This window comes from Durio zibethinus, chromosome 6, assembly GCF_047325235.1.
Source record: "Durio zibethinus cultivar Kanyao isolate XHJ-2024 chromosome 6, ASM4732523v1, whole genome shotgun sequence".
Lineage (NCBI taxonomy): Eukaryota > Viridiplantae > Streptophyta > Magnoliopsida > Malvales > Malvaceae > Durio > Durio zibethinus.
In genome coordinates, this window is record NC_143167.1 from 31,540,735 (window position 1) to 31,558,748 (window position 18,014).

The following is an 18,014-nucleotide window of genomic DNA, read 5'->3' on the forward strand; positions in this document are numbered from 1 at the left end:
TTTTTTGAAGAAGCATTAAACGTTTCCTAACTTCACAGTGAAGTTACTGTCATTTGAGACCTTTTCATTGTGCTTAATCACGCTAGACACCACCTTTTTCATTAAAACACAATATTTAATCATGTTTTAGGGTATAACTTTACTTAAGCATATACTTCCAAAGTGTTTTGCTTTACTTTTTTTTTTCTTTCCTATACCCCACTAATTTTCATGATGATTAGATTGTTTGGAATTTATCTATATTTCATTTCACTAATCACTCTAATATTAAAATGCTAATGACAGTTTTAGAGGATCATTATATTTCGCTTTCGGCCTTAATTTTGTCTAATCAAAGTAAATAGTAAAAGATCGTCAACTATGATTATTAGACTATCTTTATAGGTTAAAAATACTTATTTATTTATATATGTGCACGCGAGTCTCCATAGATAATAATGGGCAAAATTATAATTGATTCTTACCATATGATCATATAAACTATTAGGAGCACATGGACTCCATACCTCACAAGCATGTATTATTTTAAAATTTCCCTTTGAAACCGCAATAGTTCAATGCCGATAATTGAAAATAAAATCACCAGTCAAAAGTAGAAGGAAAAACTAATTTGATTGGAGATTCTTTTATTAAAATTTAAGTGTGCATATGCATATTGTAACACTAAGGCTATTGTTGATTTGCTATTTAATTTTTGTACTCGAACTCAACCGACAAATTGAAGTATTGAAGCAAAATCAGAAGGGAAAAATAATATATGCAAAACATCACATAGAAAATGGAAAAGTGAATTAAACTCTCTCTTTTCTTATTGGCATTTAACTTAGAGAGGCTATTTTCTTCCATTTAGCTATTATTGTCTCTCTCTCTCTCTCTCTCTCTCTCTCTCTCTCTTTTTTCTATTTTGGCTTGTTTCTTAAGTATATTGAACGTGTAGCCCTCCAGAAAGGATTAAAAAAAAAAAGATGGGCTGACCAAATTAATATGTTGTTGAATGCATGATGAATTGATGGTTTCGTTTTGTGAAGTCAAAGATTTTAATCTTTCAAGGGAAAACCCATCTTAAAAACAAAGAAATTTCGGTGCTATCTTTTTCTTTTTGTTTGTTTTATAATCATTTTGGCATAGACTTTTTATCATATTCATGTTGTCTTACAGTCATACTGCATTAACCATGCTTCAATTCTTGTTGTTTTTTCATTACTCAATCATATACCCTAAACTCCTTTTTTTTTTTTTTTGATAGATTGACTTTCAAAATGCATAACAATTCGATATCAATAATTTATTTGTCAGTTTTGAGTGAAAATGGAACACCATTTGGCCAAGAGAACAAAGTTAATTCTATTGGAAGGATCAACGATGTGTGTGCTTTTTATTTTATTCGATTTTATTTTGTAAGTGTTTTGTGGGGTTAGCATGATCTTGCTTATGATCCTTCCATTTTGTTGTGTCAATGAAGATTTGTTATTTGTTAGGTTAAACAACTTTATGTTAGCACATCGTACTTAATTTATTTTATACCGCAAAATTATGATGAACTCTGATCCACTTTTAACTAATGGTCTACCGGTAGTATTAAATCATTAATATCTGTTGACTAAAATATTAGACCCGTAAATGATTTCAAATTTCATCATAAACGATAGTGGTGAATTAGGGTTTGTTTATTGGTGAAAAAAATTAGGGCTTGTTTGGAAGCTATTAAGTTGATTAAAATCACATGATGATAGTCATAACGATGGACATGAAATGAATTCGGGTTTAAATTTTATGATTTATATAATCATTTTAAAAAAATTAAATTTAAGTAATCTGAATTTAAATCTTAATATTTATAAATTTTTTTTATTCTTAAGTTACGATCTTATTTATACAAAAAAAAAATGAACATAAAATTTTTAATTAGAGCATTTAGAGATTTGTGGTTATGATTAGATTATATGTGGGTTTATATATAAAATAATATATGCAATTCATGATGACCAACTTAAAAGAAGATAGGCAGGGGTGCCTTTATGGCCATTTAATGTTATTTTAGGCTTCCAAATTCCAATCTTTCTTCTTCTTCTTCTTCCATAGTGTTATGCAACAAAAATACTGTGTGGTTAGCTAAAGTAAGCATAAAGAATTAAAAATAAAAAAATAAAAGCTGACTTTGAGACCATGTCTGTGTGAGAGAGAAAGAGAGTATTGAATGGATGTTTTAAATAATTTATAAGAAGTGAAGTGACGTGAGATAGATCCCCTCAGATCCTTTTTTATATTTGTATATATTTTTTTTGTCATTAAAAGTTTTGGATTACTCAATTTTTAAAATCAAGATAAATCATTAATCCACAAATTTATTAAAAAAAATTTAAATTTTTTAAAAAATTTTTTTGAATTTAAAGATTATCTATTAATACGAAATGACGAAGATTCAAATTTAAATATTTTAATTTAGATCTTAAATCTTAACCACTTATAACAATTTTTATTGACATTTATATTTGCACTTTCTCCACTAATTTTACCCATTTTCCCCCTTCTTTGAAATTATGTTGTCAAAATTAAGAGATGAATTAATGCTCCCTTGAATAAGACTCATACAAATATCCCATATTCCCGCTCCGTAGAAATATATATATATATATATATTTTACTTCACATGCTTAATCGATCAAATATAATTATAATTTTTATTTAAAAATATATAATTTAACGTGCCCTAATTCACACAATTGAATTAAAGGTTATTTTATCGGAGGCCCCAATGATAGGTCTAATTCAAAAAAAGCCCATATTATTGGACAATTTGGGCTTTCGAAACTCTCTTTCATGGGGCCCATCACCCAATGTCAGGATATATTAATATTAAAATCCTTTCTCTATCTAAGGTTTGTCCTGGCTTGGCTCCAAGGCACTAGCGCAAAATGGCTAAAGCTTTGGACCGATGACGCAGATGCATTCCCATTTGAGAGAGACTAAGGAATGGAATGTTACTATATATAGTATCAACTTTTTAATCTCAAATTGCTATCGTCTTTTAGCTGTAAATAAGATACCCTCTTCCTTCTATATGGGAGAATAGGTCTCTGGGCCTCCCTTTCGTCTTCTTGTTTTGTTCTATATAAAAATTGTCATGCACTTTAAACTTTCGGCTCTTCAGCCTTAATTTTTCCATTATATTAATTAATTCCTTAAACTTTTTAGCTAGTTAAGTTTCATATGTTTGCAACATTCGTCCTTTTTTCATACCAATATTAAAATATATAGTATATTACTATATTGTAGCATGCATCTTTGCTTTGGTGATTTCGAATAATTTGATTAAATTTATGGTATGTCGTAAAAAAAATGTATCATTTTTTTATTTATAAAAATCGAATTCGAACTTTGATCTTTAAGCAAAGCAAAGGGATCTTCTTTTCCTTTAAAACCCATTTCTTTTCTGAGGTTGTACGGCCTTCCAGATGATGTTTTAGTTCGTGTAAAACCAAAAACGAAAACCGTGAGCCACGAGTTGATGATTTTCCTTTACTGCTGTTTTATCTTTTTTTCAGAATGTGCCTTTCTTCCAATACTGCTGTAAAGGAAGACTTTGTGTTCTCAGTTGTTTTGTTACCTTGCAGAATTTCCCAAGTCAAGTGACACGTCAGGAGAAACAGCAATGATGTCATGGATATCAACTTTAACATTTAAAGTTGTGAAGATGTCACAATAGAGATGTTGGGGAAAAGGGTCAGCAAACCAGATACAAATCTTCTCCAGGCCTCTAACTCACATATGGTAGCCGCTCACCAAATTATTTGGCAGAGGCTTTCATTTAAGACTCTGATTTATGCTTGCTGCAATGATCAAGTGCCAAGGACTCCATACATGTGTCCTCAGCCCCCTAAGTGGCTTAGAAAATTTCAGAAGCATCTTTCAGGATTGGGACATTTATAAAAGGGTCCAACTCAATCAACAAAACCTGGCCTAATTATAAATACATACAAGATAGAAAACAATTCAGTCAATAATTTGAAAAAGAATCCAATAGTTTATAACTTCTAGTTATTTTCATTTTTTTCCATATAAATCAGCCGGACATGATGAAGTTAACAATTTGTATTTGCTAATTGGCTGATTTTGACAACCGGGGTTTTGGAGAGAAAGCATGCACCTTTAAAGATTGGATTAATAATTATTAATTAATTCTGTGTAAACTTTATTATAATTTTGCTGAAATTGTGATAAAATGAAATTCAGCCATGACTTTTCAATGTATTAATGAGACAACCTTCCAAGTTGTCAAAAATGGAATTTTTGAACCAATTGGAGAGGGAGGATGTTGTGCATACGTAAGGCCGAGAAAAATGAGAAGGACCGGCTGCTGCTGTTTGATTGCATATTTGCATTTTTCAATTACTAGTATTATCTTACCCTTAATTCCTTTATGCGGTGAATCGATGTTTTCGCCACTTCGCAATATTGAATTAAGATATTTTTACGGAAATGCACACGAGTGAGCAGTTGATTCAATGTTTGATAATGAGTGCTTTCCCATGTTCAAAAAATTGGGTTCGGGATTCTCATCTCTAACATTAAAAATAGATTTTTACAGGCTTTCGGGTTTACAACTAAGTAAGTCCAGGAGTGAGATGTTTTGCACAGGACTATCTCAAGCAGAAGTTCAGAGATTCTAGGCCTTACAGGTTTTAAGCTCGGAACTCTTCCTGTACAGATATCCCGGAAAGCCTCTTGTCACTAAGAGATTATCTGATAGAGATTGTGTCCCATTGGTGGAGAGATTCACCTCCAAGATTAACAACTAGGTTGTAAGAAGCTTATCTTATGCAGGCAGATTACAACTCATTCAAACAGTATTATTTGGCTTCAGAATTTCTAGTGCAGGAACTTCGTTCTTCCCAAACAAGCTATCAACAGGATAATGCAGCTACGTGCGAGTTTCTTTGGGAAAGGAAAAGGTCAGCAAAAGGGGACAGAGATAACTGGAGGTATATTTTTATTGCATGGATGGCCATTCTTGACAGAGTTCCCACTAAGAAGCGAATTAAATCCAGGGGGAATGTCTATTCCCATTTGAATGATATGTACATTCCGCAATCAAGAGACCACTTGTTCTTCACTTGACCCTTTACTTAGAAAGTATGGGTGGATTTTCCGCAGCTATGTGTGGTGATCAGGCAAGTTACGGATTGGAGCAATGAATTCCATTGGTGTCAGCAGCGCCTGAAAGGTAAAAGCTTTAAACTCAATGATTTTGAGATTAGCTTGGAGCGCACACATGTATGTTGTGTGGACAGAGAGGAACGGGAGACTGCATGGTAGGAAGATACAAACTACAGATCAACACCTACACAAGATAGTTGAAGCTGTCAGGTTCAGATTGACAGGGCGAAGGAAGATAGCTGCTGATCAAGTCAATCTATCTCGTGAAAAGTGGGGTTTAGAGGAATAGACTTTTGGATGAATTGTACTGGTTTTTTCTTGTTCTGGTAGTATCCTGCCTGTAAACTTGTTGCAGAACTACCTGCTTATCTTTCGGAAAATAAAATTTACTTATCCAAAAAAGGAAAATGCAAAAAAAGAGACAGAACTATGTGTCTGAAAGCAGCAAAGACAGAACCAGCACACTAGGCATTGTTTCCAAGTTTTAACACATTGGTCAAATCAATGACCCAATATTTACACAAACCACTCAAAGTCTTGGAGAATGAATTAGATGCTTATGGTACTCAAAACATAATAATATTATTACAGAAGCATAAAACTACATATGTCAAATGCATGCAATGCATAACAATCAATTTCTTACCAACATCACTCACGATTGTTGAGTTGATCTAACTGATAAGATCCATGAAAGCGCAACATTTTCACCACCATATCTAGCCAACCAACTGCCAGTACGGATGACATAACTTCCCAGTATTTGGGATCATCCCCCACAACCTGCAAGTTAACAAGTTCTTTACCAAAAAGAAAGAAAGAAAGAAGCCGTTTTAGCAGCAGTCCCCTCCTTTTTATGATCTTACCTCATGCCAAAATTGCGGCCTCGATGTCCCTACCTCTCCGTACACAAAGATGTATGACATTTGCGAGGAACCCCGCCCCCATCCCCCCAATCTCTTAATTTGAACCTCCCAACAGGTGACAATTGCATCAAATATTTCTGTTAGGGAACATATACATGCTGCTGGCATTCCCAAATCAACTGCTGCTCCATTTGCTTTTTTGTTCTTCGATATTCTTAATTGAGCTGTGCGTTTTCAATTGAAGGTATCGACGGTTTTAGTCTCTAAATCTTTTAATAATTGTATTTAAGATTTCGATATTAAACCCTGCCTTTTTCATGTATAAAATGGAGAATTTAGTATGTTATAGTTGTTTTCATAAATATTTTTCAGGACTTTGCTGGTTGAAACGTGACGAACTACCAAAACACACCAGAACATGACATCTCAATATTTATTGAAGATGTTGATCGCTCTTGGCTTATATGGGTTTGAACATGAAGCAATCAAAACAAAAGCATGAGATACATATATAAATGCGTCAACTCAACTCTAACTCCAAAACTAATTATAAACATATGAAAAAGGAAAAGCCATGATGAATGTTTTGCCACATCTCATTAATTTTTGTTCTCAATTAATTTCTACTGATGTAACTGCTACACTGGAACTTTCTTTTTTCCTTATTCGGTATATTTTCAGAAGTTTCGATTCCACTCTATCCCTCATAAAACTAAGAAATTAACTAATTAAGGAGTAATAGCCATCACATTTTAGTTTCTATTCTTACTCAAGGACATATAAAATCTTAACTTGATATAAATATATATTTTTTTAATAATTAAATTAAGATGAACTATTCGAACTCATTTTTTTTAATGCATGGGGTAAAATGTGAAGAGAATGACGAACCATATCCAAAAAAAATTTAAGAAAACCATGAAATAGTGAAGTTATAGTTAAAAGCATGGGTATGAACTTTGAAATGAATCAAAGGACAAAGGACAATGCAACAAGTGCTATAATTTCTCGATAGGAGGAGTACGGCTTGGTGAAGTATCCATATATTTCCAATCCGTTTCTCACCTACTCATAGCTTTCAAATTAAATTTCTTGGGTACCAAATGCCCATATTTTCCCATTTTTGTTTCTTATATCAAACAAGAAGAAACCAAAACATAAATAAATGAATGAATTATAATAATAATAATAATAATAATATTCACAGCCTATAATAATGAGAGAAGAATGACACATTCCTGTTAAACATTTATTTCGCCGTGATGATAGGATGACTGGGACAAAGTCAGGTGATCAAACGGTAACTAAGTTTGACTGGATATGTTCAAAAAATTGGAATTTACCTGGTTCGAATTGATTGGATAGTGGGTCAAACTGAACCTTTAATCACATTTTGTAACAATGTGTAGGTGTGTTATCTTCTGTGAGTTTTTTACATCAGTGATTGATTGCAAATTGGAATGTGACAAGACTCAAGTTTGCTAGATGAATTTGCTGGTCTTCAATAATTTTGATTGAATTTTTTTCCTTCTTTCCTTGAAAAATCAATTGTTTGATCTCATGACAAGTATATATATTGTTTGCCTACTTTGCTAACCAGTCCATGGCTATATATGAAACAGTGCCCTACATGCATAGATCTCTTGCTTTTTACTAGTATAAGATAAGATAAGTTTACATTGTATATTTTGAAGATATTGTGGTTAGAATGTTGCTTGCGAATCTGCTTCAATTATCTCAGTGCTCTCATGACCATTGAAACTTCAAAAAAAAAAAAAAAAACTACCAAAAATGTTTGGCAAGAGAAAATTCGTTTTGATGATATAATTAAAGGTAGCTCAAAGTTTGTTAAAATCCATTAACGATTTATTTTCTAAGTGCTTTTCCCAATAATTAAATTCTAGTTGACAAATTAAAAAAAAAAAAAAAAAAAAAACCTTCTCACTTACCAATTGAATTGATCTTGTGAATATAAACCTTTAATTTATATATTATTTATGAAACAGGACTGCACATTTTTTTTCTTGGTTGAAAAAGTTCATTGTTTTCATCGTTGCAAAACGTGTCAGCTAGCAATAATTGAGTGTCAGAAAGTTAAAAAAGAAAAATAATAGTTTATTAAAGTCAAATGAAATATTTGACTTTAGAAGAGACAATGGGAATTAAAATGTAAACCCTAATCATGTGCTCAATTCATAATTTGTACTTTATGACCAATATAATTTTGTTTTTTTGAAATTCTTTAAATCCTTTTTATTTGGCTTAAAAAAATATGTCGAATTATTTGTCTTTTAGTATATTGAAGATCTTCTAATAATTAAGTTTATTTATTCTTTCATGCTCCCTTGATTGAGCGATGGTATAACTGGAATAAAGGTTAATTTAAATGTTTAAGAAAGTACAATAAAGAAATTGAATTCGCTTTCAGAACTTTATTTAACGAAATTATTAGTATATAAAAAATTATAATTATATTCAAATATTATATAAAAAAAATTATATTAATCTAATGAATGAACCAACATTTTAGATAAATTTCATATAAAATTGGATCTAACTTATATATAATAAGATTTTAATATAAAATCTTAAGATTTTAAGATTTTGTTTTGTCATTAGACCTTGGTTTGTTAGGTTTTCAAGTGTTGCAAAAAGTAAAAGAAAATAACAACGGGTAACTTTTTTCTTGTTTATAAAAAGAGAAAACTAAAATTTGGTTGGAGGGACAGTTAGTTATGTGAGCGAAGAGTAAGGAAATGATTACCTTGCAGAGAGGTAGTTAATAACCACCACAGTTTGGGTGGCCCTCTTTTGCGCAAGTATGCCACCCATTTGGGGATTGGGTTCATTTCAATCGACTTCTTTGCTGATATTTTCCAATCATCAGATTTGGATTTGCAGGCTCCCCCTTTGAATTGGTCTGCTGCATCTCTATCTCTCTCTCTCTCTCTTTATTTCCCATGCCTCTTTTTTTAACAACTGTTAATCATTGTACTTTTAACATTTTTGAATCTTTCAACTATTCCATTCCCATGTGTCTAAAAGCTATACATTTACTTTCATTCAACCAAAACTAGCTCCCAACTTTCAATTCAAAATTAATACGAAGAAGACAACCTTTGATTTAATCTCCATCTTGTTTTGAACACTATCTTTGATTTTGGAATAACTGATGAGTTTTCAACTTGAACAAATTTATCATCAAATTCTTTAAATGAAATCCAATCCTTATTGGGATATATAGTGGCTACCAGTCAAACAGATGAAGATCAAAGCTGAAATATACGTACTTTGATGAATGATACATGCATAGCTGAACCAAATGCACATGCATAGAAATCTCACTCTCTTTTGTTTACTTGAAAGAAGGACTTTAATCTAATCTCCCATGATTACAGAGTCGGCCCTAGAATCAGAAAATATCCTAATAGTAATAGTCCAAATTGAAGACGATTGGATGTGGTGGACATCTTGGCTACGATTCACAATCCACCATGCCCCCAACTTGGTCCGGTCCAACCTATGAGTGTCAACCATAATCGAGAATCCTACCAACACTCTTCTACATTATTAATGACTGTTTTAACTTATCCTAATTGGGATCAATTTAAGGATTTTTGTAAAAAAAAAAATGAAGTCCATTCTTTCTTTCTTTCTTTCTTTTTTTTTAACTAATTATATTCACACCCTTCAAGTTTCTGCTATGACAGACAGAGTAACGTCCCAATGGGGTGTTTGAAGTAAATAAATTCTTTTTTTAATAATAAAAATAATAAATGTCCCCACTTAATTTCTTTTTTGGCCTTCTTAAACTTAATTCCCGGCCCTAACAAATATGAACATGATCAATTCTTCACTGAATAAAAGGAATATATATAGAGAGAGTCATAGACATATCACCATCTCTCTCTCCCCCTCTTTCTTTTATTCTTTCGTTCTTCCAATCTCTCTCCCTCTCTCTCTCTCTCTCTTTCAGTGTTGAATGAATGCTGTTTAAGCCCCGAACTTGTTGCTCATCTTCCGCTTAGCCCTTCATTGAACAAATACATAGTGATTCAAACAACTCATTTCAACACAAAGTGGATAAGAACCCTCTTATTCTTAATCCTCTCCAATTTTTAAGGGAGAATTTCCCTATAGAAACCTAATCTCTCTTTAGATAAGAGAGTAAATCTATAACTAAATCTCGGCCTAATCTTCAAAACTTAGTCACTTTCTCCTACAACAACGTACACCACGTTTTTTCCTGTTGAGATAGAATGGTTTCTCTTCAGTTTTGCCTTTTCCCTTTGCTGTTTTGGTTTCCTTTTTTTCCTGTGTAAACTCATCAAAACCTCAACCTGAAAGTTATGCTAGCTGTAGCTATTTAGTTGGTATAGCTACGTATAGCTAATGAAAGGATATAGTGGTATAAAAATTTGTCTCAAATTGCTCTCTGTTCATGGACTGCTTGAGAGAAATAGAAGGAAAACAAGCTCATGATCCCATATTTATTGAGAAGATGAATAAGTTTTCGTCCTCGTCCTCTTCGTCGCCTTGCTTATGCGTTCCAGGGCCACTTATCGTTGGTGCAGGGCCTTCCGGTCTAGCCACAGCCGCTTGTCTGAAAGAGAAAGGTGTTCCAAGTATAGTCCTAGAGAGATCTAACTGCATAGCATCTTTGTGGCAACTCAAGACCTATGATCGTCTACGCCTTCACTTGCCAAAGCAGTTTTGCGAACTTCCCCTGATGGGGTTCCCTAGTGATTTCCCTACCTACCCTACTAAGCAACAATTCGTGGATTACTTGGAAGCATATGCTATGAAGTTTGATATCAAACCACGGTTCAATGAGACGATTTCAAGAGCTGAGTATGATGCGACGCTCGGGTTTTGGCGCGTGAGAAGTGTTGGGGTCAAGGGGAAGGAGATGGAATATGTGTGCCGGTGGTTGGTGGTGGCGACAGGAGAGAATGCGGAGGCGGTGGTGCCGCAGATGGAAGGAATAGGAGAATTTGGTGGGGACATAAGGCATACAAGTTTGTTTAAAAGTGGAGAAGAGTTCAGAGGAAAAAGGGTTTTGGTGGTGGGGTGTGGGAATTCAGGAATGGAGGTGTGTTTGGATCTTTGCAATCATAATGCTAGGCCTTCACTTGTGGTCAGAGATACAGTAAGAATTCTTAACCATGGCGTCTCTCTTTCTCTTTTCCTCTCTTTTCTTTTTTTTTAATTTCTCTTTCTCTCTAAATATTAAAGCAAAAATACACCCACTAAAGGATTTTTATTTTTAATTTTTTGGATTGTTTTATGATAAAGGTCATTGGAATAAAAAAAAAGGTTTTTCTAGCTGTCCACTCAGGTTTTAGAATTCTTGATTAAGGAAAAAGCTAGTTTTTGAACATTGAACAAAGTTTTGAATTTTAGGTTTTTCTCAAATTTCATTATACGTGGGCAAAAACCTGGATGGAATTCCATTTTTTTCTAATTTATTATAAAAAGTGATAAAATAAAAAAGTATTGCTTAGTATCTATATTCAAATAAAACATCATTAAAAAAAATTAAAACATGGTTTTTCATTGTCTAAATTTTCCAAAGGGATTTACATCATAAGCAAAACAAGCTAGTCTAAGATCATGTCATTGACACTTATTTCATTCATGGAATTGCCAGAGTTTGCAGCTTCAAGTTCCAAAGGTTTATTCGATTAAAGACGATCAAAGCAATTTACTATTAAATTTTAGGTACTGGAAAAAAAAAAAGGAAAAAACATATTTGATCTTTCACTTTCTTGGGATTCCCAAGCATGCGCAACATCGTTAAAAAAACTTAGGATCTTATATATGTTGTCGTAATCATGAATCTTCACCCCTTTTTTCCCCTATGATTAACTTTTCCTCTGTAAAAGAATAAAGAAGCGAAGTCCAAAAATATGGAGGAATGGCCTGGACGCTATTAGCCCATACTACACAACAAAGGGGCTCATCGCATCAAGTCTGTCTTTTATGTGTCCTTTCTTTTTTAGTCCATTGAACTTTTTGTTTATGGAACTGAAGGTGCACGTCCTCCCACGAGAGATGCTGGGGAGATCAACTTTCGGGTTGTCCATGTGGCTGCTCAAGTGGCTGCCCATTCGGCTTGTCGACCGTTTCTTGCTGATTGTATCCTGGTTGATGCTCGGTGATACTGCTCGCTTTGGATTGGACCGGCCACGCTTGGGTCCCCTTGAACTCAAGAATCTGTCCGGAAAGACCCCCGTCTTAGATGTTGGCACGCTTGCTAAAATCAAAAGTGGAGACATTAAGGTAGTTGCCTTTCGTCATTGAAATCACATCACTTTTCCATTGGCAAATAACGAACTAGTGTGTTTGATTGATCCTATAATACTGTGTTTCATGCTTTCTTTTTATTGCAAGATAGTTTCGCAATTATTCCCCCTCCATTTTTTATGTTGTAATACATTCCAAAACTTGCAAACTTTCCAATAAAAAAGTTATGGCATTGAGGCTTTATGATGGAGTTCGTAATCATTACGAGTTTTCCTTTTTTTTTTTGGGGGGGGGGGGGGGGGGGTGGGGGTTAGGTATAAAGGGAAATTCTCATATTTTGTTACCAAACAATTTTAAGGTTGCATTTTTTTATATTGATCTATGCATTTTAAATTTTACTCTTACAATGCTTTTTCACAAAAATGAAAAAAAAAAAAAAAGGAAACCTCTTTTACCAACTAAATGAAGTCTTGTGAGTTTTTTAACATTATGAGTTTTAATCATACTTTTGAACTTTTTTAGGGAGTAATTATTGAATTTTAATATTTTCTTTGCATTTGGAAGTTTTCTTGCTATGTTCGAATAAGTTCTAATTAATAGGAGTAGCTCCTACATATATTAAATTTCGAAATTCAGAATTTAGAACTGCTGGTACCGTAGGTATGTCCAAGCATCAAGCGCCTAAAACGACATGCTGTGGAGTTTGTCAATGGCAAAACTGAGAAATTTGATGCAATCATCTTAGCAACTGGTTATAAAAGCAACGTACCCTCTTGGCTAAAGGTTTACACTTTATCTTTCTTTCCCTTTCATTTTTTTATGTTTATTTTATATATTTTCTTGATTCTTAAAGATATATTAAAAATTTCCACAACTTGATATAAAAAAGCTGAAGAAAAGAGAAATTGAAATTGTCAGGAAAGAGAGATGTTCTCAGAGAAAGATGGGTACCCTCGAAGGCCATTCCCTAATGGGTGGAAAGGTGAATGTGGGCTATACGCCGTGGGGTTCACTAAACGTGGATTGCTAGGTACATCAATGGATGCCAAGAGGATAGCAGAAGACATTGAGCGTTATTGGAAAGAGGAAGCAAAACATCGTTTGGCCTTCACTCATTCACTTTTGCAGCAATCATCTTCACCATGATTGATTTTTTTTCTCTTCTTTTTGGGATTTTGAATTAAGATCAGAGATATACAGATTTTTGGTTGAAGAAGATACTACACATGAGCATCGGTGGCTTTTGATTGATGTATTGAATTGCCACAGGCACATCACAGGATCGATGTTGGCCTTCTCCAATTGGTCATGAGGAAAAGAAAGAAAGAAAAAGGGTAAAAAAAGTTTCAAAAAAGGGAGAGAGTTGTCTCAGTGAACCCTTATCTTCTTTGTCAAGATGACACCGGAGCCAGCTGCCAGGCCATGGGAAGGAGGAAGAAAGAAGTTGAATTTCCAAGTGTAAAAAAAAAAAAAAGGTTGGTGTTGTTTGGATTGTGGGTGGACCTCAGACTATCTGCACATCTTGTACATTACCACTTTTCTCTAATTAGGTATGACCCTTTTTTTTCTTTTTTAGAGGGAGAAAAAGAGATTCAGATCAAGATGAAACTGGGTGTTTGGAATTTGTTTTGCAAAGCGATATGATTGTGTTTTTTGAACTATATTTTCCATGTGGGAGATATTGAGAGTCACTACTATAAGTTTTAATTAACAATCTGATTCTGATCTGATGCATGCCCGGCAGCTTCAGTCTTTCCTTTTAGGCTTTTCTTTTTCTTTGTTTAGAGGGTGGGTGTTTTAAGGTGACTTGAGAATTGAGATATTGAAGAAATGACTTCATAATAAAAATGAAATCTTCAATTTGTATAGTGAAGTGATAACTTGTTCTTTGCCTTTTCTGCCTGTTATAGTGAATGCTTCAAACCAAACATTGTTTGAATTGGCTAGCTAGAATCTAGATTATGTTCCTTTTGTTTGTCTCTGGCCGTATCGCTGTCAAAATGATTTCATTCTAAGTAGCGCTTTGGACCACATCACTCACTTTTTATCATAAGCAGGAATGGTAACAGTTCAGGTCAAAATGAATTTTTATTTTCATCAAATTTAATTTGGTTTTATATTTATAATATTTGAATATAATGTGATTCGGTAATTTATTTTTAATACATAAATTTGATCTAATTTGACTCAAAATTAATAAAATATTATTTTTAATGTAAATATAAAATTAAATAAATATATAAATATAAAATTAAATAATTAATTAAAAATAATTTTTTAGATATATATTAGGTTGGATTGGGATGGATTTTTCAAAAATCTAACCCTGTTCTAACCTTAATTTTATTTTATAATTACCCACTCTGATCCAAAATTTGATTTTTAAAAAAATAAAAAATTAATCTTAAGATATCGAATAAAATCAAAATTCATCAAGTATAAATTAAATTACCATCCCTGATCAGAAGTAAAATATGTGTATCTAAAATCGAGCAGAATCTTATCAATTGCTAAGCAACACCAATTTTAATATTTCCTTAATCGGTAATGCAGTAAAATAGTTATTTCACAATAATTTATTTAATTGAAACCTGTGGTTAAATTTGGCCCATAGATGCATATCCTTAATAATTTGTCATTTCATTGTTTGTTTGGCATATGAAGACTGTTAAAAACTGATGAAGAAATTATAAATATTGAAATTTAAAATTTAAATTTATTGAATGTTATTTTTTAAAAATAATTATATAAATTAATCAAATTAAATATCAAATTTTAAAATTATGTTTAATATATATTAATAAACATCATTATTTGAAAATTGTTACATATTCATTATTAAATAATTAAAATTTTTAAATATGTTAAATAAATAAAATATAGTCGACAATGTATGAATCATAATTGTTTTAAATAATTTAATTTTTAATCTATATTTGAACAAAGTAGACAGCTACTAGCACTCCCGCTTTTCCCTGCAAGTTAAGCAAATGATTCAGCAAAAATGAAGGGGATTAATTGATTTTGGAAAATAAAGCGGTAACTGGAAATGGGCAAGCAGATGTGATGGACTGATACATCCCACACCCCCAATATTTTTTAATCTAAAAAGCTACATACAGCTTCCACACCATAACAAGGAAAAAGAGTCGACCTGTATCTGTATGTAACCAATGTTTGGCACCTGGAAAAGTTGAGCTGTTTTGACAATTCAGTTGGATTTGATTGATAGCCTGTCATAAAGTTCATCGAAATAATACATTAAAAAAAAAAAATCTACATGTATCCAAAAGAGGAAATTCAACCCTCTCTTTAAAAAAATTAAACTATTCTGTGTGTTACTATTTTGTAAATTTCAGTTGAATATATTTTATTTACGTTTGTAAATTGTTTTTTCAGTTGAATAAGGGAGATATAATAACAAGTTTTTCCATATACACTCATTTAACAGGGTGAACCTTGATTCTGAAGAAGGTTGGGCGTATCCTTGAAAGATTTTCACTCATGAATTCCTAAATTTTAAAATTCATTTACAAAAAATATATATTTGTATACTATAATTTGTTTATAATTGAGAAAGAGATGATAGAAAAAGACTTGAATGTTAAAACAATAGCCTCAGTTTCCTCTTTGTTTGCCTGGATTGGATAGTCCAGATTCTAGGCCATAGAAACATCGTATTGTTGATGAAATATCGTCTATCTTATTTGGTCAAAGCTGACATGGAATAATTTTATTAGATGGGTTTTAAGGATGATGTGGTAAGAATGTAATACAATTTTCATTTTATATTTGATGTATTAAAATATATAAATTTTATATATTATTAATAAATTAAATTATTTTATTTTATTTTATTTTATTTTATTAATAAATAAATATTAATTTTTAAAATAAATATATAAAAAATTTTATTAGTAAGATATCATCGAGATGATATTATACACTAAAAATACATCTATAATTTTTATGATAGATGGCAAGAATCTTGTCTTGTAATTAAAACAAAATAATCTTTGTTGTACCATCATGAGTATAGATTTGTTAATAATTGAGTGATTTATTGATAAAGTATTAAAATTTTAATTTTAATAATTTAAATTTAAATTTTCATAATTTTAAATATAAAAATTATAATTTTTACAATAAACGTACAAAAAAATTAGGTTAAAAGTAGATTTTGTAAAAGCATAAAAGGGAATGGGAGGGGAATAATAGGTCCCTTTCGTCAAGGAGCCTAATTAGCATGTGTTGGCTAGAATCCAGGTAGATGTTGGTAGGATTAGCTTGGACCACCTGTCCTCTAATTACTTACTGTTCAATTCCAACAATGGACTTGGGTTGGGTCTTTCACATCCACTATTTCTATGCCACAATATCTTTTCTAAATCAACTGTTAAGATCCCAAATTAATAGGAGCAATCGGATCTTAATCACGATATCTTCCTTTTCTTTTATTATTGTCGACAAGACAACGCCATGATTTTTTATTCATCTTTTTTTTTTTTTACTTATATTTTAAGTTTTTTTTTTTTTTTTTTACAAAATAAGGAAGATTTAAAGAAAAATTAAAAAAATATTAAGTGTTGATAATCAGATTTTAATATTGTTGATATTTTAACTCATAAAAAAATGATAAAATATTTAAATCCTAAATATTTATGATATCGTATCAATTTTTCGTATATAAAATATAATTAATAGTACATGAATTTTAATTCTACGTGCTTAATTTGGATATGCATGCAGTATTATGGTGTCAAATCTGACCCAGCTTTAAATCAAGGGCTTGCTTCACACCCTCCTCGCCTCTAATTTTATCAGTTGCATGTCCTCCAACCATTTTAATTTCAAATATATCTCTTTCCTCTAATATTTAAACAATCATTAATTTTTTAGCCCAATAATTTAAATTACAACAGCTTATTTTTTACTAATTAATTTCTTTTCTAAACTTAGCATCAAACAGTACTTTTTCATATGTTTTTTATCTTATGAATATGATGTGGGCCAATTTTCTCCTACCTATAATTTAGTATGAAATGTCTCCATGCATGCATATTTATGCATATGCTTATATATTCCAAGTTTGACATTACTTATGTGCATTCAACATTAAAAAAAAAAAAACAACTCAATTTTTAATTTAATTAATTTATATAATTATTTTTAAAAAATATTATCCAAAATATTTAAAATTTGAATTTCTAACACTTATCGAAATATAATTTCTTTTGAAATAAAAAACTCAATGTCAAAGGGTTTTCTTCTGCAATCTTATTTAAGGTAAGCAAGGGAGAGGATACGGGATTACGGGCAGTGGTATGGCCCATACGATCCCAACTGGACATCTGCATTGGACCCCATTTGGGCCTTTATTACCATCAACTGTCACTTCTCTTGCTCATTATCTCTTGTTCTTTTTCTCTTGCAATTATACAAGGATAATGCTGTGAGGACCCCTTTAACTAAAGCACTACAGACCGCCCTAAAGAGCTTTTCTTAACCTTAATGCTCTAATTTGGTATCTAAATAAATGGTTGATATCAAATGTGAAGATATTAGATTTTCTAATTAAATCATTGATTAAAAATTTTTGTTTTACAATTTCATTTTATTCTCTTTCCCATCTTTCTTTCGTTTCCATAAAAAAATTCGATATTATTTTGTTTCTCAAAACCTTTTTAAAACACTGTGAGGATCAATGCATGAAATTATAATCAGAATTGCTTTTATATGCACTTT

General features: G+C 31.8%; 1 protein-coding gene across 1 annotated transcript; it reads left to right on the plus strand.

Moving 5' to 3' along the window:
• The first annotated feature begins 9,842 nt into the window (after positions 1–9,842).
• On the plus strand, positions 9,843–14,133 carry LOC111285252 (indole-3-pyruvate monooxygenase YUCCA6-like). Its single transcript, XM_022874594.2, has 4 exons — positions 9,843–11,172; positions 12,057–12,305; positions 12,930–13,052; positions 13,188–14,133. Exons 1-4 carry the CDS (start codon positions 10,465–10,467, stop codon positions 13,413–13,415), a joined length of 1,308 nt encoding a protein of 435 aa, XP_022730329.1. The 5' UTR covers positions 9,843–10,464; the 3' UTR covers positions 13,416–14,133.
• Positions 14,134–18,014: the final 3,881 nt, after the last annotated feature.